Source organism: Limanda limanda, chromosome 16 (assembly GCF_963576545.1).
Source record: "Limanda limanda chromosome 16, fLimLim1.1, whole genome shotgun sequence".
Classification (NCBI taxonomy): domain Eukaryota; kingdom Metazoa; phylum Chordata; class Actinopteri; order Pleuronectiformes; family Pleuronectidae; genus Limanda; species Limanda limanda.
In genome coordinates this window covers 21,147,248-21,173,106 of record NC_083651.1, presented here as the reverse complement: position 1 = coordinate 21,173,106, position 25,859 = coordinate 21,147,248, and the positions used below count along the sequence as shown (strand labels likewise).

The 25,859-nt window shown below is 40.7% G+C and overlaps 1 protein-coding gene across 1 annotated transcript in view; it reads left to right on the top strand.

Annotated features, from left to right (window-relative positions):
- The window catches only part of LOC133021740 (F-box only protein 47-like), a 46,693-nt gene that overhangs the window by 17,626 nt on the left and 3,208 nt on the right, over positions 1–25,859 (top strand). The window contains exon 10 of the mRNA XM_061088703.1: positions 12,820–12,824. Within this exon, the coding sequence (XP_060944686.1) occupies positions 12,820–12,824 (5 nt within the window). The remainder of the gene's footprint in view (positions 1–12,819; positions 12,825–25,859) is intronic.

The window sequence follows — 25,859 nt, the reverse complement described above, 5'->3', positions numbered from 1 at the left end:
AGCCAATGAGAATGTCAGGGTTCCGACCTTAGTGGGCGGGGATTCGACCTCAGTGGGCGTTTCAGGATCCCAGTGGGGGTCCCTGAAGGACACCCGAGATGCCCCCCCCCTGCTGGGCGAGGCTCCACGTTGTCTGAGTAAGGTGTGATTTCAGAGTGAAGACTGGTTGAACTGGTTTCAGCTTGGCCTGGCAGGCCTCAAGTATTTACAACCCATTGTTTGATGGTCAGCACTCAGGACTTCACCCCCAACATTTCCTTATTTTTCACATACATGGTTCTCACATGATTCTTATGCAATTCTTTTTATTATATTGTATGAAAAGAATGCAAAAGTGGCCACTTTCAGGAGTAAATCATATATGACTTATATGATGCACAATACATGAAACATAAACTGGAGGTGATGGAAAGTTATATATTTTTTTTATAATTTCTTCTATTTCTTTTCCATATATCATCTCAGCGTTAACCAAGTTTGGTAGTTTTAGCTGTAAAATTGAATAATGTGTCAGCTACAGAGCAACAGCACGGTAAAAGCGAGGACGGCAGACAGCGTCACTTACCCTGCTGGCGCGCTACCGTGCTCGTCTCTCCCGGCGGAACGATTTCGTGCCGTACGTCAGTTTGGAATAACTGCAGTTGATAAGATATCCAAACCGATGTGCACAACCGACCACGCTACCCCCCTCTCCAACCAAAGTCCAGAAACGAGGCAAAGGGCCAGGGAGAGGGCGTGAAAGAGCCCGCTGTTTCCCTAAATAGTGGTGCTAGCACCCCACTTGGCGGGTAAGGCGCACGCAGGTATAGCGCTCCAAGTGGCAGGGCAGGCGCCCGCATCTGGCCACACTAGCTAGCGGCTAACCGGCAGGTTCCACAGGGAGCATGTCACAGCAAAGTCTACATGTTTCTTTGCTCATCGATAGATGCTTTATATTCATGGCAGCTTTTTCTAATACACACAGCACGATCTCACAGTTGGCACAACACTCCAAGTTCACCTCAATCGAATGCTTTTATTTAGTGGTGCACCGATATAGCGACCGATATTCGCCTCGTTTACTGCCATCTGCGCAGGATTGTGATGTGAATGTGCTTGTGTGAGTAGGGACAACATTTTATTCATTTTTATTTAAAAATAACTTTTTACAGTGCTGGGTTTCAGGCAGTTTCTTTTTTTTTTTGCAAACAAACGCGATATAAAGTCCCAAGTCCACAAAATGTGAGGGGGGGTTCCATTGCTGCCGGGTCGCGAGGCTCTGATCGTCACCACATGCTAGGCTCTGATCGTCACCACATGCTATGCTCTGATCGTCACCACATGCTATGCTCTGATCGTCACCACATGCTAGGATCTGATCGTCACCACATGCTAGGCTCTGATCGTCACCACATGCTAGGATCTGATCGTCACCACATGCTAGTGTTGCGGGTGGAAATCAAAGGCAGGAGGCGTCGTTCTCAAGTTAAAATTAAGCAGGTTTATTCAGAGGTCACAGGTCAGGAAACTGCGGTGTCTAGCAAATGATCATGCATGGTCCACTGATCCTGTACAGGAAAAATGGCGTTGAGGCAGAGTACGCAGAAAGCTTATATATTGATACTGGGCATGACAGAGGTTCTTCTTGGATTGGGATTGATCGGATCTCGTCGGGTCGTCCTCCTGGCGTCGTTTGGTCCTCCTCCTGGCGTTGCGTGATGACGTGCAAGCCGTGTCGCGGTTACTAGAGTTCATGAGCATATTGCCTCGTGTGTGTGCTTATTTTATGTGTGTGTGAAGTGAAGTGAGGTCATAGAAAACTGTGAGAAAGGCATGAAAACCTCTAGTCTAATCTGTCCGCTGTGTGTGTGTGAGGGAGTCTCAGAACTAATATAATGAAGTGATTCATGAAGCCAGAGGTTTGAAAACCTGTTATCTGTCCGCTATGGCAGACTCCCTTTTTAAGGAGTATTATTGACAATACACCACTGTTCACACACATACACACACTTTAACGTGTAGTCAGATACACATAGAGTAAACACACAAACATAACACATAGTTCTTCTCCTGCTTCTCAACCTCAGAATGTTTCATACTCCTTAAAAAGGGATTCTGCTATAGAGCGGACAGATAACAGGTTTTCAAACCTCTGGCTTCATGAATCACTTCATTATATTAGTTCTGAGACTCCCTCACACACACACAGCGGACAGATTAGACTAGAGGTTTTCATGCCTTTCTCACAGTTTTCTATGACCTCACTTCACTTCACACACACATAAAATAAGCACACACACGAGGCAATATGCTCATGAACTCTAGTAACCGCGACATGGCTTGCACGTCATCACGCAATGCCAGGAGGAGGACCCAACGACGCCAGGAGGACGACCCGACGAGATCCGACCAATCCCAATCCAAGAAGAACCTCTGTCATGCCCAGTATCAATATATAAGCTTTCTGCGTACTCTGCCTCAGCGCCATTTTTCCTGTACAGGATCAGTCGACCATGCACGATCATTTGCTAGACACCGCAGTTTCCTGACCTGTGACGTCTGAATAAACCTGTTTAATTTGAACTTGAGAACGACGCCTCCTGCCTTTGATTTCCACCCGCAACAAAATGAAACATTCTGAGGTTGAGAAGCAGGAGAAGAACTATGTGTTATGTTTGTGTGTTTACGCTATGTGTATCTGACTACACGTTAAAGTGTTTGTATGTGTGTGAACAGTGGTGTATTGTCAATACTAGGCTCTGATCGTCACCACAAGCAAGGCTTTGATCGCCACCGAATATATTATCAACACAAGCCTTGATACGCGCTTCACAAAAATCTTCCTGGATAACTCGACACGCTTCAAAGCCTCGACACTGGAGGACACATCACTAATCACTAGACATGAGTCTGAACCAGAACTATTTGGATGGCTTTGTCTTCATTGACAACAATGAGAGGTAATGCTAGTGTAGTGAATCGGTGACTCGAGGTAGTTATGGTTGCCTACAACGCCACCTGAGGAGTTTCACCTCAGGAATATTACTAGGTGTAGTGTGTGCAACAGCACTGGTTCGTTTGAATCACTGGGGCAAGAGACGTGTTTAAATCAGTAAGGAACTACTTTAATAAACGAAAATGCATATAATCAAGACACAATAAACACACAAAACAAACCAAACACTTGAGTTAAAATATGTAGTTAGTGGACAGGGCTGTGACTCACCGCGGCGACGAGAACCAAACAAAAGGTGGAAAGTCCCCTGTTCTGTCCTGTGTTCTCATGTCCATTGTCTGATTTCCATTTCTGTCCTCAGCTTGTTGATGTGCCACCATCAGGTAAAATTCACATTATCAGACACGGGCCAGCTGCAAGATGCCTACAAAAGCACCACGAGGGGCGTCCTCTATGCGACGGCACACAGGGTGAGAGAGCCAGATGTCTTATTCTGTGTTTAATCACGTTCAGCACAAACAAAATGACTCAAGCCAAGTGCTTTACAAACATAGCAAAGGAAAAACAATGGATAAAGAGAAAGTGAAGACAGTGCGGGGGGGAGATGCAATAGAAGACACATAAAATACAAGTTAATGAGAGGGATTAGATTCAAAATTGTCCATTGTGGTATTGGATACTATTCCTGAGCAACAGAGAGCTTGGTCATCTTTAGTTTTTTAGACGAGAAGGGGGGAATGAAAGCAGTTAGTGTGAGGAAGACTTGGGGCCAGAGCAACAAACAAAGAGACTGGAATTAAAACAGATTCTGCTTGATGGAGGTAACAATCTCCTGATGAGGGGGGCAGCTGAGGGTACAATGACAAACCAACTGTAACAGCATCATAAACGTCTGCGGTATTTTCTCCTGTTGTTTCTTCACTTGATGTCTCCTCATGTCATGTGTTTCTAAGCATCCAGTTGTCAGCCAGGGACTCCTCCCTCTGCTCAAAGGGTGGACCCGTCTGCCCTGTCACCTGATGCTGCTTCTGCAGCTAGTAGGTGTAATTAAAGCAGCCCTTAATAACGATCTCCATGTGTTCACAGCCCCCCTGCCAATTCTCATTTCACTGTTGGTGCTGCACAGGTGTATTCAACCTCGTCCTACCATCTCCGTCTTCTCCTCAGCCGCCTCATGACCCAGACCTTCCCTCCTCAGCAGCAGGTGAGAGGCTCTGACTGATTTGAACTGGTCGGCTCCAGCCCACTTGAGGTGTCACTGCACTGGTCACACTGAATCATAATTAAAAATTAGTTATTATAGGTAATTTAGAAGAGTTTAAACTCTTAATTATTCATTTTTAAATTCTTGCATTATTTAGCTTTTCAGATTATATGATAAAAGTGTATATATATATATATATATATATATAGCACATTTTTAAAACCAGAGTTTCAAGGTGCTTTGTAAAATATAAAAGCAAAAGTAAATTTCACCACTTTCTAATTTTCTGGACATTTTGGTAATTTGAGCATGGTAAATTCATTTGCCTGGAAAAAAAAAAATAAAAAAAATAATTCTTACAATTTCAATGCCTGTCAGTGCTCGGGCCCTAATCATAACGAGAATATGCATTTTTCAGCGTTTCATGCGTTTTGCGCACTGCGGCAAGGATAAACGCTTAATTTCGTGCGTCTGTCGTGTGATTTCAATTCTTGCCTGCTTATTGCTTATTACGGTCAACACTATCAATAGCACATCACACTGTGAACATTTTATGTAAATTGAATGATAGTTGTAGAACAAAGCTTATTTCCTGAGCTTTTCCCTTTACACCACTGTTTCATCATCACTGACTTTTTTCTGCCTCTGTCTCGTTGCACAGGATCTCGCTTGGTGACGGAGAAGCAGCTCATGATTGTGGCCCGTGCCATCGGCACATCCTGGCACGAAATTGTTATGATCGTTCTTGATTGAGATGGAGAAATCTCATCATGTGCACAGAGTGTTCGCCATGCTGAAGCACTGGCGCAACCGCCAGCAGGAAGGAGCTACCGCATTTCACCTGCACTTTCTGCTCAGAAAGGAGGACTTGGCCCTGCCACTGGAGAGAATTTACTGTCTTTTGGAGACTGTCTGAGGCCCTCTTTCATAACGCCTGTTCATTTTCATAATGTGCCGCTGTCAATTGTAGTGGTCTCTCTTGAACTATTTTTTGAAATAAAATTATATATAAAAATAAGTAAAGACTTATTAAATAAATAATTATCTCATTTATAAATAAAGATTTGTGCACATACAAATAATTGTCAACTTAAAGTGACCTCTTTTGGGATCATAATAAAGATGTTCTGAAACTGAACTCATGAACTTAATTATAGATTATAAATTACTAACTTAATTTAAAATAAAAATGTTAAATAATTACAATCTTAAAATATCTTCTTTAAGATCGAAAAGAATACTGATCTTAAATTTACAAACTGTCAACACTCAAGAATGCATTGTTGCATTGAACTGAGTGAGTGCTTTTGCATTTACATTTTAGTGAGAAACTTGTGCTTATGCTTCACTGAGGATCTTTGTCAGTATGGTGCCAGGGAGGCAACTACTTTGATCAGGTACTTCTCCAGGCACAGTCTGTTTCAAACAAAGGCAAAGGGTATTAGCTGCTCCAAAGCTTTCTGTCCCAGGTCAGGGTGCTCCTTCACACACAAACAAAACTGTGTGAGTTGAAGATGTGCTGGCTTCATGCCCACAGAAAAAACACAAAGTTTAAATAACCCAATGTATGTTATTGTTAATATTATTGTTAATAAGTGTCTTTCTGTTATTTTATTGTTAAATATTTGCTCGCTTTAAGGTCAGATAATTTCATTTCCGTTTTTGAATTACATGATTTTATTTTGAAAGTGGTGGAGACGCGGACTTCCTGTTATGAATCTGTAACTTCACAACGTAACAGTATGATCTTTTACCGATGCTCCGAAGAAGCCCAAGCTCTCACGGTGCTGTTTAGGGAAGTTTCAGATAAACCTGAAAACATCAGTTAAAGTCTCGACCTTCTTGTGAATACTGACAGAATTTTGTTTTCCGTGTTTTCAGTGCCAGCAGTGACGAGTCGACCATAGACTGGTGAAGACAGGTGGCATATTTGCCAGGTTGGGTCAAACCATCAGTGTGGGGGAGTCTGGGGTTTTAGGATAATTAAATTTAATAGCCTACTGCATATAAAGTTCAGTTCATGAGATTACACATATATGTATATTTTATATATATATTGAATATTTATTAAATGACAATTTTTGAATGGATGCTAATTTTAAATATATTTAAAAAAAATCTCCAGTACTGGAGTACATTGAAGTACCCCAGGGGAACGCCCATTTGAGAGCCACTCACCACTATTACACAATTCTCAAAGTTAGCACGACACACCGAGTTCACCACAGAAATGCTTTTATTTAGTGGTTCACCGATGAAGCGGCCGATATCCGCCTCGTTTACTGCCATCGGCGCATCCGTAACAGTGTTAATTTTGGCAGCTATTTTTGATTTAGTCTTAGTCTTTAGACGAAAATGCATATTAGTTTTAGTCACATTTAGTCATTTTTATCCTTCTTAGTTTTAGTCTAGTTTTCGACGACGAAAACTCAGAAAATTTTAGTCTAGTTTTAGTCGACGAAAACGAATTACATTTTAGTCTAGTTTTAGTCACATTTAATAGCCACATTAAACTCCTTATCTTCCCTTCTCAGGCCAAGGGACCCCCTGTGTTGTGTCTACAACTGCATACTAGTCTAGCTTTCAGTACTTAGGTTGTCCATTAGATGTCCCTCCTATAGGTCTATAGCAGGGGTCGGCAACCTTTACTATCAAAAGAGCCATTTTGCCCCCCTTCCCCCAAATAAAATTTGTCTGGAGCCGCAAAACGTATTTGATAACAAAGCTGATAAAATTTTATATAAAGTTATGCTATACTAATCTCTAGATTATTGCATTTATGAAATTATAAACAACAATAAAGAAAACTTGACATTTTATTTATTTTTACCTGTTACACCAAAGGGAAACACCAAATGCTTATGAAGAGGAGAAGAAAATACACAGGCAAGTGTAGGCCTACTTTAAAATAAATCAAACGCAGAACTATGTAGGGTTATTTGAGTCATCCCCATATTTGTGGGAAATGTATGAAATAAGAAGTACCCTATTTTGAAATAAATAAAAACATATAGCTGCAGCCTATATATTCTAGTTGGCGAAATGTGAAAACAAAAAGTGAAAGCAGATCAGACTGGAGGAGGACACAGAAACTGAAGCTCTGTACAAACCAGCTGCAGCTTCTGCTCTGATCCAGAAGCTGCGGCGCTGATCTCAGAGCAGCTGAGACCAGAGGAACTCTGTGTTTTCACTGTTTCCAGTGATAAGAAGCAGCCGGTGAGTCAGTGTTTTTTTTTTTAATTATCCTTGTGGTATTTTGACCAAAATATGTTACAGACATTTCATTAAGACCCCAAGGAACCATATCAATTGTGGTTAAATGGGCATAATATCTCCTTTTTAAAAAAAGTTTAGTTTAACTAAAGATTGTTTCATAAATCTTATTGAATCATGAAAAGATAAGAGTGATAAAGGGCTGAAATAATTTAAAATAGTGCTTTTTAAATAATCATTTAATTATTTTCGTAGAAGACGATATTAAATGTACATGAAGTGGGGCTACATTCAACGTCTGTCCAGTCTGAACCGTGCAAGGAACTCAACTAAGTGATTATAAATTAATTTATTTTGTCTCTATTTTAGTACAGACTGATGGAGGAATTTAATGATAAATGTCACAAAAAGTACTTCAATTAAGTTGAATTTAAGCAAAGTCACATTCTATGAAAAAATTGGCAAATGTCACAAAAAGTTGTTTGAAAAAGGGTTTTTATTTGCACATCAGAAATTCCTGAAAGTAATATGAATTTAATGTTCATGTGTATTTACATAAAATACGCGTGGCATGAAAAATATTCCAGCTCCAAAGTGGGGCATAGAAAAAGTTTGAGAACCACTGATTTAAGGTGTCGGTGCATTATGTTATTTAATCAAGAGATTGTGTCAGTATTTATTGCCGCGTTGCTAAATGTCTCACCACCTGCTCACAGGCCTCTTCTGTTGTGTTTTGTTCATTAACATTTATTTTTGCCTATAGTATTTTCTATTTTATTTTTCTATTAAATTTGTTTCCATTTTTTCTATACTTAAAATTGGTATTCAAATGTGCTGAAATTGTTATAAATATAAAGTGAAGTTTAATATTTAAATAATATATTCATTAACAATGAATAATCATTAAATTATTATTTGTACAACCCATATTCACAAATCACTTTTTGCCTCCTAAGGCTTAACAAGGTGTAATATCCTTTGCTATAAAAAGAAGAGGATTAAAAAAGAAAACAGAAACCTCATCTTGCTCCCAGTACAGACAGAAGTGCATTAGTGCAATAAATGTATCCTACAAAAATAAAATATAGCACCAATTATCAACAAGGCCCGGGAACCACACCTGACTTGGACTTTTATCCCGCCGCCATGCCTCAAGGATGTGTTACATTAACCGATAATATATTATATTGCGTTACATTGCATATTGCAAATTGACATTTCTCTCCTTTTTTGCATTTCACTTTTTACTTTACTTTTTATATCTTTGTTGTTAATGATATTTGTCATATTATTCCAGGGGGGGGGAGGGGGTCCCCTGAACAAATTGTTCTGTCCTGTGATCTCATGTCCATTTCTGTCCTCAGATTGTTGATGTCCCATAGGGGAGTCAAATTGCGGTTCTACAATTCGGGGGCTCTAAACAGTGCCTATGACGGCACCAGCAGGGGCACCCTCTACGCCACCGTGAACCGGGTGAGAGAGCCAGATGTCTTATTCTGTGTTAAATTAGGTTCAGCACAAACAAAATGACTCGAGCCAAAGTGCTTTACAAGCATAGCAAAGGAAAAACAATGGATAAAGAGAAAGTGAAGACAGTGCGGGGGGGGGGGGGGGTAGCTGCAATAGAAGACACATAAAATACAAGTTTATGAGAGGGATTAGATTCACAATTGTCCATAGTGGTATTGGATACTATTCTTGAGCAACAGAAAGCCTGGTCGTCTTTAGTTTTTTAGACGAGAAGGGGGAAATGAAAGCAGTTGGTGTGAGGAAGACTTGGGGCCAGAGCAACAAACAAAGAGACTGGAATTAAAACAGATTCTGCTTGATGGAGGTAACAATCTGCAGAATATGAGGTAGTAGGGGGAAGTTGAGGCTGCGTTTTTGAGTTCATGCTAACGTTAAGATGATGTTAATTTCCACTTTTTTCCCTCAGGTGATCTTTGTGGCTGAGGGCATGCCGCTCCTAAAATCCCTAATGATCCCCTTCAGGGCTGTTCAAAGGATTACTATAAGGGGCAACTGGATAAGGGGCATTGTCCTCACCAGCCGTGGAGGTAGTCATACGAGTTGTGTAATCTAGGTTACAGTGGTGTATTAACACACTCTACTATCTGACTGTTAGTCTGTTGACTACACATTAAGTGCAATAGATTCCTTATTGTATTATTATTTTACTTACAGGTGGCTGGGAGGGCAGTGCCTCTTTCCGGCTCGATTTTCCTACTGCTCAAGGCCGGATGGAAGTAGGAAATCTCCTGATGAGAGTGGCAGCGGAGGGTACGATGACAAACCAAATCTAACAGCATCATAAACGTCTGCGGTATTTTCTCCTGTTGTTTCTTCACTTGACGTCTCCTCATGTCATGTGTTTCTCAGGATACAGAGGTCAGCGAGGTCCTCCGCCTGCTCAAAGGCTTGTGGTCCGGCCACCTGATGCTGCAGAAGCAGCAATAAGGGGTAATTAAAGCAGCCCTTAATAACGATCTCCATGTGTTCACAGCCCCCCTGCTAATTCTCATTTCTCTGTTGGTGCTGCACAGATATTGTCTACCTCGGCCATCCACTGCCGGACCCAGACCTACCCTCCTGGGCAGCAGGTGAGAGGGTCTGACTGATTTGAACTGGTCGGCTCAAGCCCACTTGAGGTATCACTGCACTGGTCACACTGAATCATAATTGAAAATTAGTTATTATAGGTAATTTAGAAGAGTTTAAACTCTGGGCTTAATTATACATTTTTAAATTTTTGCAATGATTAGATTTTTGCAAGAGGCAAATACATTCACTGTATAGCTCAAAAAAAGTTAACCAAATAAAGTATTTATTGTATCTCTGAACTGTCTCTGCTCAGCTCAGTTATTATCTGTTAATGACTACGGAAGCTTTGTACATCCAGTTCCCTTTTTTTCGACACAAGCCCATGTACGTGTTGCTGTCGGCTCTCAACCTTATGGACTGCATGCTGTTGGACAGTAATGTCCCAATGACAGACGACCATCGAGGTAATTGGCTAATGGTGGAGAGCGCATTGCAGTTAGGCAAACTAGTATCGTCTATTTTGGGCAGCAGAGAGGTGTCGATGATGGTGAAGTTGATGTTGAAGGAAGAATTCTCCGCGGACCCAAAACTTGCTTGTATAGTTTAAAGTTTATTACACAGGTCTTACAGGTCAGGACGGACTCTAGAGATCCGGAGACATCCACACGCCAATAGTGGAAGCCCGCCTTTGCAGGAGTCGAGCACACATTATATAGAGAGGTTGAGACCCAAGGCAAAACAACATCCCAAATCTCGTGATTCAGCTGGACACAACTACATGTGTCCAAGCATATAATGTGAATGAAATGGTGTATCCATAAAAACATGCCTCGTAAAGAAAGACAAAGACCCACGTTCTATGCTTATCCATTAACAGGTCAGAGATCATTCCCTAGGGGAGAGAACTAACTAAAAAATACAACAGGTCAGAGATCATTCCCTAGGGGAGAGAACTAACTAAAAATATAATGAGGAATTACTGAGAAGCTAAAGATGAGGGCTGCATGCTTAAACGTGTGATTCTGGTTCATACCCAGGTTACAGGGATCTATTTAGCTGAATTTACCACATATTCCCCCCTTCGAGACTAACCAAAGTCTTGAAATAATCAAAAGAATAAGACATACAATTGTATGATCATGACAAAAATAACAGTCCGTCCCACAGCATAATTATAACAATAAAGCAACAGTATGGAGTGTAAAAAGTGAGAGCGAAAAACCCGCCAAGGCAGCTATCTTTCTTGAAATATCCATCAAACAATTTAGACAGGAAAATTCTCTCACAGCCCCTCTGCCTAGGCAACCATACATGGTACTCCATACCATGAAATTAAGAATTTTAGCAAATTGTGTAAGGAAATGACTTTAAGCAAATACATATGGAACTCTCAGCAAATAAAAACAAAACAATGTCCAAAGTCAGGCTGGTCGTCCCACCGAACCCTTCAAAGGACCTTTTCCTGCCTAGCCCCGCTATCCCCAAACATCAAGAAAAATAAAGAAAACATCTGAGGTCCCAGTATATTTACCCAATAACAGAAAACATCATTTTCCAAACAGTTAACACATAGAGAGTATAATTCACTTGTAACATTACTATGTTATTACTATGTTTACAACATCAGATATTCAGAATGGATATGTCTCCACCCTTATTATGTCGCCCTCATCAACGTCTGTGTCAGCACCATGTAATAATGGCATCTGAGTTTGTTCACCGGGCATCACCACTCCAACCCATCTCATTATCATAACCTTCGCAAATGTCAATAACAGTGTACAAAAACAAAACATCACACTCAACGCTAGAATGAGTGCTGCCAGAATCTGAACCAACACTGCTCCTACTGTTCCTAATTTCTCTTGCAACCAAGAGTTTGCAGACCATCCAGCATCTTCCGATGGGCCAAACGCATCTCTTATAACCTTCAATGCATCTATGACACTAGTCATATTATCAGAGCTATCAGGAATCAAAGTATAACATGCACTACCAGTTAAGTTCAGAGCCACACATAGGCCACCTTGTTTGGCCAAAATGTAGTCAAGAGCCATGTCATGTTTAAGCAACGTCAGTCTGTGGCTTTTCTGAGTATTTGACAAAAATTCAAAGCCTCTTATGGTTTCGTTTGCAAAACCCTGTAGAGTGTAGGTAATGTTATCAGTCACTACGTTTACATGATGGCATAAACCTGATTTCGGCTGAAGCCCGGTTTCTCTATCCATGGGGGGTTAACTGTTCTATCTCAGGGTACATGGCACTGAGAAATCCGACTCTTGTCCGAAAGCATTTCATACCCCGCTACGATAGGTGGCGCTGTTTTCATTACAGCTAGTGGTGATACAGCCATTTCCGCTTGACCTCGTCACCACTACCAACAAAAAACAACAACAGCCTTCAACTCAGCATGCGAGAAAGATGACGAACGGAGAGCAAGGTGAAGCTACGTCCCTCTACATGATGTTGTGCATGTTTACTCTAGGAGTACTGCGAATGCGAACGGCACATTTGATTAGAATGGTAATGGCGAGAAAACGCTGCCGGCGAAGGGCCATGGAGAATTTTGTACAGATGCACATGAGGTTGTTGCAGTCTATCACTGTACCGCAAAGGTGTAAACGGAGACTCTGGATGAAGAGCAGAAACTAAGTCTTCTGGGAGAGAGATGTGTTGACCTTATTTGATGACGAGGACTGGAAAGCGAACTTTCGCATGACTCGCAGATCATTCCACAAATTGTGTGGGATTATGGAAGGAGTCATGAAGCCCAAGGAGGTGACTGTTCGTGCACCAATACCGCTCGAAATGAGGGCCGCCATCGTTCTGTACAAGCTGGCCAGCTGTGCCGAATACAGAGTTGTGGCCAACCAGTTCGGCGTCCACAAAGCGACGGTTAGGAAGATGGTGAACCAGTTCTGTACAGGAATGGTTACGTCGGTCTTGGGACACTTCATCAATACACATAGATGAGTTCACATGAGTTCACATGAGTTTTTAGTTTTTCTCCATTTTTAAAAGTTCCAAGTTCAGGAGGGTTCAAAAATAAAATAAATGTTAATAAAATGTGAACCTGTCTGTGTTTTCTATTTGTGTTTGTGAAAGAGAACCTGTGGTCACCTTCAGTTTTCATAAAACTCAAAGGGCGTTTAGTTTGACAGTCTGGGCTAAAACAAGAAACATGGCGGCCTACATAGAGGATGTGGATATAAAGTATTTCAATGTAAAGGTCAATTCTAGGGTGACTATAACAACAACTTGTATAATTTAGACGAAACACACGTGAAACTCTGGTTTACTCACATGAGCAGCTCCGACGCATGACTCGCAGATCATTCCACAAATTGTGTGGGATTATGGAAGGAGTCATGAAGCCCAAGGAGGTGACTGTTCGTGCACCAATACCGCTCGAAATGAGGGTCGCCATCGTTCTGTACAAGCTGGCCAGCTGTGCCGAATACAGAGTTGTGGCCAACCAGTTCGGCGTCCACAAAGCGACGGTTAGGAAGATGGTGTACCAGTTCTGTACAGGAATGGTTACGTCGGTCTTGGGACACTTCATCAATACACATAGATGAGTTCACATGAGTTTTTAGTTTTTCTTCATTTTTAAAAGTTCCAAGTTCAGGAGGGTTCAAAAATAAAATAAATGTTAATAAAATGTGAACCTGTCTGTGTTTTCTATTTGTGTGTGTGAAATGGTTACGTCGGTCTTGGGACACTTCATCAAGCTGCCGACGACAGAAGAAGCCATCAACATAGCGAACCGATTCGAACAGAAGTTCAACATCCCCCAGATCATCGGGTGCATCGATTGGAACCCACATTCCAGTTTTACCTCCAAGGGATGGCTACAAAGACTTTGTGAATCGCAAAGGATGGCCCTCGTAAAAAAAAAAAAAAAAAAAACTCCAGTACTGGAGTACATTGAAGTACCCCAGGGGAACGCCCATTTGAGAGCCACTCACCACTATTACACAGTCTATCCTAGCCACAGACACGATGGCCATCAACCTGAACTACGACGTCCGGGGAGATGTGATCCTGAACAACAACGAGAGGTAATGCTAGCTAGCCGCTAACCGGCAGGTTCCACAGGGAGCACGTCACAGCAAAGTCGACCTGTTTCTTTACTCATATATAGATGCTTTATAGTCATGGCAGCTTTTTCAAATACACACAGCACGATCTCAAAGTTAGCACGACACACCCAGTTCACCACAGTAATGCTTTTATTTAGTGGTTCACCGATGAAGCGGCCGATGTCCGCCTCATTTACTGCCATCGGCGCATCCGTAATAAACTGTACTTTCACGATGGCACTGGCAAGGGCCATCGGCAGGGCAAATGCGGCGGCTGGGGGAGCATACGTCCTCCTGTCCCGCGTCTTTTTTGTTTTTGGCGGGCAGGTTTTAAATTATCCTTGTGGTATTTTGACCAAAATATGTTACAGACATTTCATTAAGACCCCAAGGAACCGTATCAATTGTGGTTAAATGGGCATAATATCTCCTTTTTTAAAAAAAGTTTAGTTTAACTAAAGATTGTTTCATAAATCTTATTGAATCAGTAAAAGATAAGAGTGATAAAGGGCTGAAATAATTTAAAATAGTGCTTTTTAAATAATAATTTAATTATTTTCATAGAAGACGATATTAAATGTACATGAAGTGGGGCTACATTCAATGTGACGTCTGTCCAGTCTGAACCGTGCAAGGAACTCAACCAAGTGATTATAACAGGGTTCCCACGCTTGCCTTGAAAAAAAATTCCAAGCTACCTCCTGATTTTCCAGGTACCATATTAAGTGATGATCTATAGGCCCCTGAAGCTTTCCTCAGTACAGCAACCTCACTAGTAAGCTTAGCTTAACAGTATAGATGTATAGAATCAGTCTGTGCATGATCAATGATTTTTAATCGCAGCTCTGTGGACTTGTATTTGAGTTCATTGGGACGAAGCTGGGACATGTGCGTCGGTATCACAACTGATGGCGCTGCCCGCACGACAGGACAACCCTCAGGTGTTGTGAGGAGAAGAGAATACTTGAGAAAGCGCAGAATGCAACTTGGAACCATTATTGTTAACATGAAATTAAATCAAAAACACAATAACTCAAAGAAACTGAAAATAAAATCAAAAACTGAAAACACGTGAAGGTGTCATAAGACACTCTTGGGTCTTCTTCAGGTCTTACTAGGTTAGGCACCTGAAAAAGCAAATTGTTTCTATCAGAGCTGTGAGGTCCTACCACTACAACGTTCAGACCAAGAGTTAGTGAGAAGCCTGAGGGCTCCTCTATTTATAGGCTGCCTCTCACAGACTCCTCCCCCTTGTCTATTCCACTGTGATCCTTTAGTTCTATAACTGTGACTAAAACCAAACTTATTTATATATATTATCATTCATAATACCGTGTATCTATGAATATATTATATTTTATTGGACTTAAGTGATGTATTTATTTATTTAAGTCAAATTGTGACTTCAAACAAAGTTCGTATCGATAAACTGTGATTGTTTCAACTCACATATCAAAATAATTGATATTAATTTAAGTTGTCCACATCCATGTATTCTTTTTGTAATAAATCATGTTGTTATTACTACTTTGTGACGTCTACGTATTGTCTTTTTTTGTATAACTGAGCTGTGACTTGTGATTTTAGGTCAATTTCGTATAGATAAACTGTGATTGTTTTAACTTACATGTCAAATTACATGTTATTTGTTTGAATTTTACGACACAAATGTGGAAGCAGTCGTTTACCACCACAGTGTATTTCCTGGGAAGTCTGCTTGGCTCTTTCTTCTCCGGGAATACTGGCGCTATGTCACAATGGCTTTGGCGCTGCCTTGTCTGATCTACATCCCCCTCTGGAGGTAAGTTGCACCCACTTTAAGGAAGCTAGTATTTGTGGTTACCTACTACATGATAGTGACTGGAGATCAATTAATTTTTAAGACCTAGCTAAATCAAATTTAAAACTTTTTAAGTATTTTTTAGGCCTAAAATTCCGATGATTAAATTTAAGACTTTTTAAAACCCCGCGGGAACAATGTGTAATGCACGGGCCATCCAAGGACCTCCGGTGGTGCTCCTAAACGGATAATACTACAGTTATAACACACAGAAATTACAGTTACAGGGACATTTACTATAGAAGGCTGAAAATACAGCTACAAGAACAGTAACAAAGCATCTACTATGCTTATTTCTCTCCACTTGTCCAAGGGAGGGTCCGTTGCTTAGTCAGGTAATAGGTCAATTTAGATTGAGTCTGGAAGCCCTTGCACGACGTTTCTAAATATTGGGTATCGTTTGTTTTTTTCCCCGATACCGGTGCCTGAACCGATACTTTAACAAAAAAAAAAAAAAGAGTTCAAAACGACAATGACAACATTTTAGAAAGGCTTTTTAAATTTTTATAACTTCGAGACTCTGGCATGCTAACTAGTTATGCGGCCCCGTGCGGTTGGCGTCCAACTTATAAGAGGGACAAGTGGAATTTAGCCACACGAGATTGAGCAATAACAGGTCTGGGATGATTGGTGACATTATTAATGTCCGTGTTTGCGCTGCTGGCACACTGGATGGCCTGCATCTGGTGTATGATCAGACGGTTTTAATTCATTCTGAGCTACTCGCAATCATGGATAATGTTAATCATCCTGCTCTTCATGAATGGTTTGGGGCAGGTGTCTAACTTTATAGCTGCTTTGATGCTTGATAAATATACGCTTCTCATCTATTGTCACGCACTTTCAAGATTTACAATGCATGTGTAAATAACTTGGTGCATTTCTCTTCCCTGTTCGACACTCATCACAAGGATTGTATTCCTTTCTCCCTGCGTGCAGGAGCTGAGATCTTCACCGGCAACGTGCGAGTCCTCTACTCATCTTTAGGCACGTGTTTAGCGTTCGCTGTTGGCTACATGTTAGTGACAACCATCGCTTACTTTTTTAGAGACTGGAGATCTGGAGGTTCCTGGGTACATCACCAGCTGGATGGCGCTACGAAAATATGTCTGTCTGATTGAATCAGTGTGACAGTGAGAAAGGACAAAGAATAGGACTTTTCTCCTACGGTTCAGGATATGCTTCGACTCTGTATTCTCTCCAGGACAACTGTTTCAATTTCTATGTAAGTGTTCACTTTTGCTCAGTTTCCATGACTTTTCCAAACCTGGAAAATGAAAAAATAAATTCCATGTTTTACAGGTACCGTGGGAACCCTGTATAAATTAATTTATTTTGTCTCTATTTTAGTACAGACTGATGGAGGAATTTAATGATAAATGTCACAAAAAGTACTTCAATTAAGTTGAATTTAAGCAAAGTCACATTCTATGAAAAAATTGGCAAATGTCACAAAAAGTTGTTTGAAAAAGGGTTTTTATTTGCACATCAGAAATTCCTGAAAGTAATATGAATTTAATGTTCATGTGTATTTACATAAAATACACGTGGCATGAAAAATATTCCAGCTCCAAAGTGGGGCATAGAAAAAGTTTGAGAACCACTGAATTAAGGTGTCGGTGCATAATGTTATTTAATCAAGAGAATGTGTCAGTATTTATTGCCGCGTTGCTAAATGTCTCACCACCTGCTCACAGGCCTCTTCTGTTGTGTTTTGTTCATTAACATTTATTTTGCCTATAGTATTTTCTATTTTATTTTTCTATTAAATTTGTTTCCATTTTTTCTATACTTAAAATTGGTATTCAAATGTGCTGAAATTGTTATAAATATAAAGTGAAGTTTAATATTTAAATAATATATTTATTAACAATGAATAATCATTAAATTATTATTTGTACAACCCATATTCACTAATCACTTTTTGCCTCCTAAGGCTTAACAAGGTGTAATATCCTTTGCTATAAAAAGAAGAGGATTAAAACAGAAAACAGAAACCTCATCTTGCTCCCAGTACAGACAGAAGTGCATTAGTGCAATAAATGTATCCTACAAAAATGAAAATATAGCACCAATTATCAACAAGGCCCGGGAACCACACCTGACTTGGACTTTTATCCCGCCGCCATGCCTCAAGGATGTGTTACATTAACCGATAATATATTATATTGCATTACATTGCATATTGCAAATTGACATTTCTCTCCTTTTTTGCATTTCACTTTTTACTTTACTTTTTATATCTTTGTTGTTAATGATATTTGTCAGATTATTCCGGGGGGGGGGGGGGGCTCGAGCCAAAGTGCTTTACAAGCATAGCAAAGGAAAAACAATGGATAAAGAGAAAGTGAAGACAGTGCGGGGGGGGGGGGGGGGGGGTAGCTGCAATAGAAGACACATAAAATACAAGTTTATGAGAGGGATTAGATTCACAATTGTCCATAGTGGTATTGGATACTATTCTTGAGCAACAGAAAGCTTGGTCGTCTTTAGTTTTTTAGACGAGAAGGGGGGAATGAAAGCAGTTGGTGTGAGGAAGACTTGGGGCCAGAGCAACAAACAAAGAGACTGGAATTAAAACAGATTCTGCTTGATGGAGGTAACAATCTGCAGAATATGAGGTAGTAGGGGGAAGTTGAGGCTGCGTTTTTGAGTTCATGCTAACGTTAAGATGATGTTAATTTCCACTTTTTTCCCTCAGGTGATCTTTGTGGCTGAGGGCATGCCGCTCCTAAAATCCCTAATGATCCCCTTCAGGGCTGTTCAAAGGATTACTATAAGGGGCAACTGGATAAGGGGCATTGTCCTCGCCAGCCGTGGAGGTAGGCATACGAGTTGTGTAATCTAGGTTACAGTGGTGTATTAACACACTCTACTATCTGACTGTTAGTTTGTTGACTACACATTAAGTGCAATAGATTCCTTATTGTATTATTATTTTACTTACAGGTGGCTGGGAGGGCAGTGCCTCTTTCCGGCTCGATTTTCCTACTGCTCAAGGCCGGATGGAAGTAGGAAATCTCCTGATGAGAGTGGCAGCGGAGGGTACGATGACAAACCAAATCTAACAGCATCATAAACGTCTGCGGTATTTTCTCCTGTTGTTTCTTCACTTGACGTCTCCTCATGTCATGTGTTTCTCAGGATACAGAGGTCAGCGAGGTCCTCCGCCTGCTCAAAGGCTTGTGGTCCAGCCACCTGATGCTGCAGAAGCAGCAATAAGGGGTAATTAAAGCAGCCCTTAATAACGATCTCCATGTGTTCACAGCCCCCCTGCTAATTCTCATTTCTCTGTTGGTGCTGCACAGATATTGTCTACCTCGGCCATCCACTGCCGGACCCAGACCTACCCTCCTGGGCAGCAGGTGAGAGGCTCTGACTGATTTGAACTGGTCGGCTCAAGCCCACTTGAGGTATCACTGCACTGGTCACACTGAATCATAATTGAAAATTAGTTATTATAGGTAATTTAGAAGAGTTTAAACTCTGGGCTTAATTATTCATTTTTAAATTTTTGCAATGATTAGATTTTTGCAAGAGGCAAATACATTCAATGTATAGCTCAAAATAAGTTAACCAAATAAAGTGTTTATTGTATCTCTGAACTGTCTCTGCTCAGCTCAGTTATTATCTGTTAATGACTAAGGAAGCTTTGTACATCCAGTTCCCTTTTTTTCGACACAAGCCCATGTACGTGTTGCTGTCGGCTCTCAACCTTATGGACTGCATGCTGTTGGACAGTAATGTCCCAATGACAGACGACCATCGAGGTAATTGGCTGATGGTGGAGAGCGCATTGCAGTTAGGCAAACTAGTATCGTCTATTTTGGGCAGCAGAGAGGTGTCGATGATGGTGAAGTTGATGTTGAAGGAAGAATTCTCCGCGGACCCAAAACTTGCTTGTATAGTTTAAAGTTTATTACACAGGTCTTACAGGTCAGGACGGACTCTAGAGATCCGGAGACATCCACACGCCAATAGTGGAAGCCCGCCTTTGCAGGAGTCGAGCACACATTATATAGAGAGGTTGAGACCCAAGGTAAAACAACATCCCAAATCTCGTGATTCAGCTGGACACAACTACATGTGTCCAAGCATATAATGTGAATGAAATGGTGTATCCATAAAAACATGCCTCGTAAAGAAAGACAAAGACCCACGTTCTATGCTTATCCATTAACAGGTCAGAGATCATTCCCTAGGGGAGAGAACTAACTAAAAAATACAACAGGTCAGAGATCATTCCCTAGGGGAGAGAACTAACTAAAAATATAATGAGGAATTACTGAGAAGCTAAAGATGAGGGCTGCATGCTTAAACGTGTGATTCTGGTTCATACCCAGGTTACAGGGATCTATTTAGCTGAATTTACCACATATTCCCCCCTTCGAGACTAACCAAAGTCTTGAAATAATCAAAAGAATAAGACATACAGTTGTATGATCATGACAAAAATAACAGTCCGTCCCACAGCATAATTATAACAATAAAGCAACGGTATGGAGTGTAAAAAGTGAGAGCGAAAAACCTGCCAAGGCAGCTATCTTTCTTGAAATATCCATCAAACAATTTAGACAGGAAAATGCTCTCACGGCCCCTCTGCCTAGGCAACCATACATAGTACTCCATACCATGAAATTAAGAATTTTAGCAAATTGTGTAAGGAAATGACTTTAAGCAAATACATATGGAACTCTCAGCAAATAAAAACAAAACAATGTCCAAAGTCAGGATGGTCGTCCCACCGAACCCTTCAAAGGACCTTTTCCTGCCTAGCCCCGCTATCCCTAAACATCAAGAAAAATAAAGAAAACATCTGAGGTCCCAGTATATTTACCCAATAACAGAAAACATCATTTTCCAAACAGTTAACACATAGAGTATAATTCACTTGTAACATTACTATGTTAATACTACTATTATACTACTAATATTATTACTCATGCAATATATAAGAGAAGACATATATAAGAGAAGGGCGGCTGTAGCTGAGGGGTAGAGTGGTCGTCCTCCAACCTGAAGGTTGGTGGTTTGATCCCCAGTCTGAACCATCTGCATGCCGAAGTGTCCTTGGGCAAGATGCTGAACCCTGAATGGCCCCCCATAGAATAACAAAGTGCTGCAAGTAGATGCACTGTATGAATGTGTGTGTGAATGGGTGAATGTGAAACTGTACTGTAAAGCGCTTTGAGTGGTCTTCATCAGACTAGAAAAGCGCTATATAAATACAAATCCATTTACATAAGAATGTATAACACTGCAGTTATTCAGTCGCATTGACTCAGTTGTAGTATCGTTGACGTGTTGAATCTGGATGTTGTTCCAGACTCGTTCAGTCCATTCGTATTGTTCATGTTTGAAGTGTCTGAATCCTTTCAACACATCGGAGTCTCTGAACAGTCAACCACTTTCATAGTGGTCGTCCCCCAATATGTTGTAGAAAGAAAAGAAAACCAGTATCTTTGCATACAGAACAGATACATATCAAAAAACATCAAATAGAGATTAACAATCTATAAGTAAATGTGGAGTTATAAGTCACATTTGTCTACTTCCCCCCTGCTGACACATTACAAATATAATAAGAAGCTACAAAATAACTAAGCAATAATAGATGAAAATGTTGGGTTTACAACATCAGATATTCAGAATGGATATGTCTCCACTCTTATTATGTCGCCCTTATCAACGTCTGTGTCAGCACCATGTAATAATGGCATCTGAGTTTGTTCACCGGGCATCACCACTCCAACGCATCTCATTATCATAACCTTCGCAAATGTCAATAACAGTGTACAAAAACAAAACATCACACTCAACGCTAGAATGAGTGCTGCCAGAATCTGAACCAACACTGCTCCTACTGGTCCTAATTTCTCTTGCAACCAAGAGTTTGCAGACCATCCAGCATCTTCCGATGGGCCAAACGCATCTCTTACAACCTTCAATGCATCTATGACACTAGTCATATTATCAGAGCTATCAGGAATCAAAGTATAACATGCACTACCAGTTAAGTTCAGAGCCACACATAGGCCACCTTGTTTGGCCAAAATGTAGTCAAGAGCCATGTCATGTTTAAGCAACGTCAGTCTGTGGCTTTTCTGAGTATTTGACAAAAATTCAAAGCCTCTTATGGTTTTGTTTGCAAAACCCTGTAGAGTGTAGGTAATGTTATCAGTCACTACGTTTACATGATGGCATAAACCCGATTTCGGCTGAAGCCCGGTTTCTCTATCCATGGGGGGGTTAACTGCTCTATCTCAGGGTACATGGCACTGAGAAATCCGACTCTTGTCCGAAAGCATTTCATACCCTGCTACGATGGTGGCGCTGTTTTCATTACAGCTAGTGGTGATACCTCGTCACCACTACCAACAAAAAACAACAACAGCCTTCATCTCAGCATGCGAGAAAGATGACGAACGGAGAGCAAGGTGAAGCTACGTCCCTCTACATGATGTTGTGCATGTTTACTCTAGGAGTACTGCGAATGCGAACGGCGTATTTGATTAGAATGGTAATGGCGAGAAGACGCTGCCGGCGAAGGGCCATGGCGAATTTTGTACAGATGCACATGAGGTTGTTGCAGTCTACCACTGTACCGCAAAGGTGTAAACGGAGACTCTGGATGAAGAGCAGAAACAAAGTCTTCTGGGAGAGAGATGTGTTGACCTTATTTGATGACGAGGACTGGAAAGCGAACTTTCGCATGACTCGCAGATCATTCCACAAGTTGTGTGGGATTATGGAAGGAGTCATGAAGCCCAAGGAGGTGACTGTTCGTGCACCAATACAGCTCGAAATGAGGGTCGCCATCGTTCTGTACAAGCTGGCCAGCTGTGCCGAATACAGAGTTGTGGCCAACCAGTTCGGCGTCCACAAAGCGACGGTTAGGAAGATGGTGTACCAGTTCTGTACAGGAATGGTTACGTCGGTCTTGGGACACTTCATCAAGCTGCCGACGACAGAAGAAGCCATCAACATAGCGAACCGATTCGAACAGAAGTTCAACATCCCCCAGATCATCGGGTGCATCGATGGAACCCACATTCCAGTTTTACCTCCAAGTGATGGCTACAAAGACTTCGTGAATCGCAAAGGATGGCCCTCGTAAAAAAAAAAAAAAACTCCAGTACTGGAGTACATTGAAGTACCCCAGGGGAATGCCCATTTGAGAGCCACTCACCACTATTATACAGTTTATCCTAGCCATAGTCACAGACACGATGGCCATCAACCTCAACCACACCGTCCGCGGAGATGTCATCCTGGACAACAACGAGAGGTAATGCTAGCTAGCGGCTAACCGGCAGGTTCCACAGGGAGCACGTCACAGCAAAGTCGACCTGTTTCTTTACTCATATATAGATGCTTTATATTCATGGCAGCTTTTTCAAATACACACAGCACGATCTCAAAGTTAGCACGACACACCCAGTTCACCACAGTAATGCTTTTATTTAGTGGTTCACCGATGAAGCGGCCGATGTCCGCCTCGTTTACTGCCATCGGCGCATCCGTAATAAACTGTACTTTCACGATGGCACTGGCAAGGGCCATCGGCAGGGCAAATGCGGCGGCTGGGGGAGCATACGTCCTCCTGTCCCGCGTCTTTTTTGTTTTTGGCGGGCAGGTTTTAAATTATCCTTGTGGTATTTTGACCAAAATATGTTACAGACATTTCATTAAGACCCCAAGGAACCATATCAATTGTGGTTAAATGGGCATAATATCTCTTTTTTAAAAAAAGTTTAGTTTAACTTAAGATTGTTTCATAAATCTTATTGAATCATGAAAAGATAAGAGTGATAAAGGGCTGAAATAATTTAAAATAGTGCTTTTTAAATAATCATTTAATTATTTTCGTAGAAGACGATATTAAATGTACATGAAGTGGGGCTACATTCAATGTGACGTCTGTCCAGTCTGAACCGTGCAAGGAACTCAACTAAGTGATTATAAATTAATTAATTTTGTCTCTATTTTAGTACAGACTGATGGAGGAATTTAATGATAAATGTCACAAAAAGTACTTCAATTAAGTTGAATTTAAAAATTGGCAAATGTCACAAAAAGTTGTTTGAAAAAGGGTTTTTATTTGCACATCAGAAATTCCTGAAAGTAATATGAATTTAATGTTCATGTGTATTTACATAAAATACATGTGGCGTGAAAAATATTCCAGCTCCAAAGTGGGGCATAGAAAAAGTTTGAGAACCACTGATTTAAGGTGTCGGTGCATTATGTTATTTAATCAAGAGAATGTGTCAGTATTTATTGCCGCGTTGCTAAATGTCTCACCACCTGCTCACAGGCCTCTTCTGTTGTGTTTTGTTCATTAACATTTATTTTTGCCTAAAGTATTTTCTATTTTATTTTTCTATTAAATTTGTTTCCATTTTTTCTATACTTAAAATTGGTATTCAAATGTGCTGAAATTGTTATAAATATAAAGTGAAGTTTAATATTTAAATAATATATTCATTAACAATGAATAATCATTAAATTATTATTTGTACAACCCATATTCACAAATCACTTTTTGCCTCCTAAGGCTTAACAAGGTGTAATATCCTTTGCTATAAAAAGAAGAGGATTAAAATTGAAAACAGAAACCTCATCTTGCTCCCAGTACAGACAGAAGTGCATTAGTGCAATAAATGTATCCTACAAATATGAAAATATAGCACCAATTATCAACAAGGCCCGGGAACCACACCTGACTTGGACTTTTATCCCGCCGCCATGCCTCAAGGATGTGTTACATTAACCGATAATATATTATATTGCATTACATTGCATATTGCAAATTGACATTTCTCTCCTTTTTTGCATTTCACTTTTTACTTTACTTTTTATATCTTTGTTGTTAATGATATTTGTCAGATTATTCCAGGGGGGGGGGGGGTCCCCTGAACAAATTGTTCTGTTCTGTGATCTCATGTCCATTTCTGTCCTCAGATTGTTGATGTCCCATAGGGGAGTCAAATTGCGGTGCTACAATTCGGGGGCTCTAAACAGTGCCTATGACGGCACCAGCAGGGGCACCCTCTACGCCACCGTGAACCGGGTGAGAGAGCCAGATGTCTTATTCTGGCTTAAATTAGGTTCAGCACAAACAAAATTACTCGAGCCAAAGTGCTTTACAAGCATAGCAAAGGAAAAACAATGGATAAAGAGAAAGTGAAGACAGTGCGGGGGGGGGGGGGGCTGCAATAGAAGACACATAAAATACAAGTTAATGAGAGGGATTAGATTCACAATTGTCCATAGTGGTATTGGATACTAGGGATGAGCGAGTATAGCATTATCTGTATCTGTATCTGTTAACCATATGAATTATCCGTATCCGTACTCGGAGTGGGCGGGGCCTAACCCGGAAGTGGGTGTGATTTAACCCGGAAGTGGGCTGGTTCAACATAACTTTCTTTTTTATCTTTGAAATTTTTTTATGATTTTTTAATTTTTTTTAAATTTATTTCCACACCAGGTGTGTGTGTGTGTGTGCGTGTGTGTGTGTGTGTGTAAGTGTGTGTGTGAGTGAGATGCGAGGGACGTTCACTTTCTCCCGGAGAAATGAACACTCTGTGTTTTTAGTATAGACACATGTGAATTATATTCGTTCACAAGTCATACAGACTGGTTTTGTTATTTTCACTTTACATTAACACTTAAAGTTTAGTGCAGTGTAATGGTTTGCCGTGATAATTAAATGCCAGTGTGATAATAAATGACAATTTCAAACCATACAAACTGTCATGTTGTACTGTATTTAATAGAGGTTTACTTTACTGTAAAGTAAGTGTAAATGCAAAGTGAAAATAACAAAACCAGTCATTATGACTTGTGAACGAATATAATTCACGTCTTTCTATACTTAAAACACAGAGTGTTCATTTCTCCGGGAGACAGACAGAGTATCCGGCTCATCTCTATTGGATACTATTCTTGAGCAACAGAAAGCTTGGTCGTCTTTAGTTTTTTAGACGAGAAGGGGGGAATGAAAGCAGTTGGTGTGAGGAAGACTTGGGGCCAGAGCAA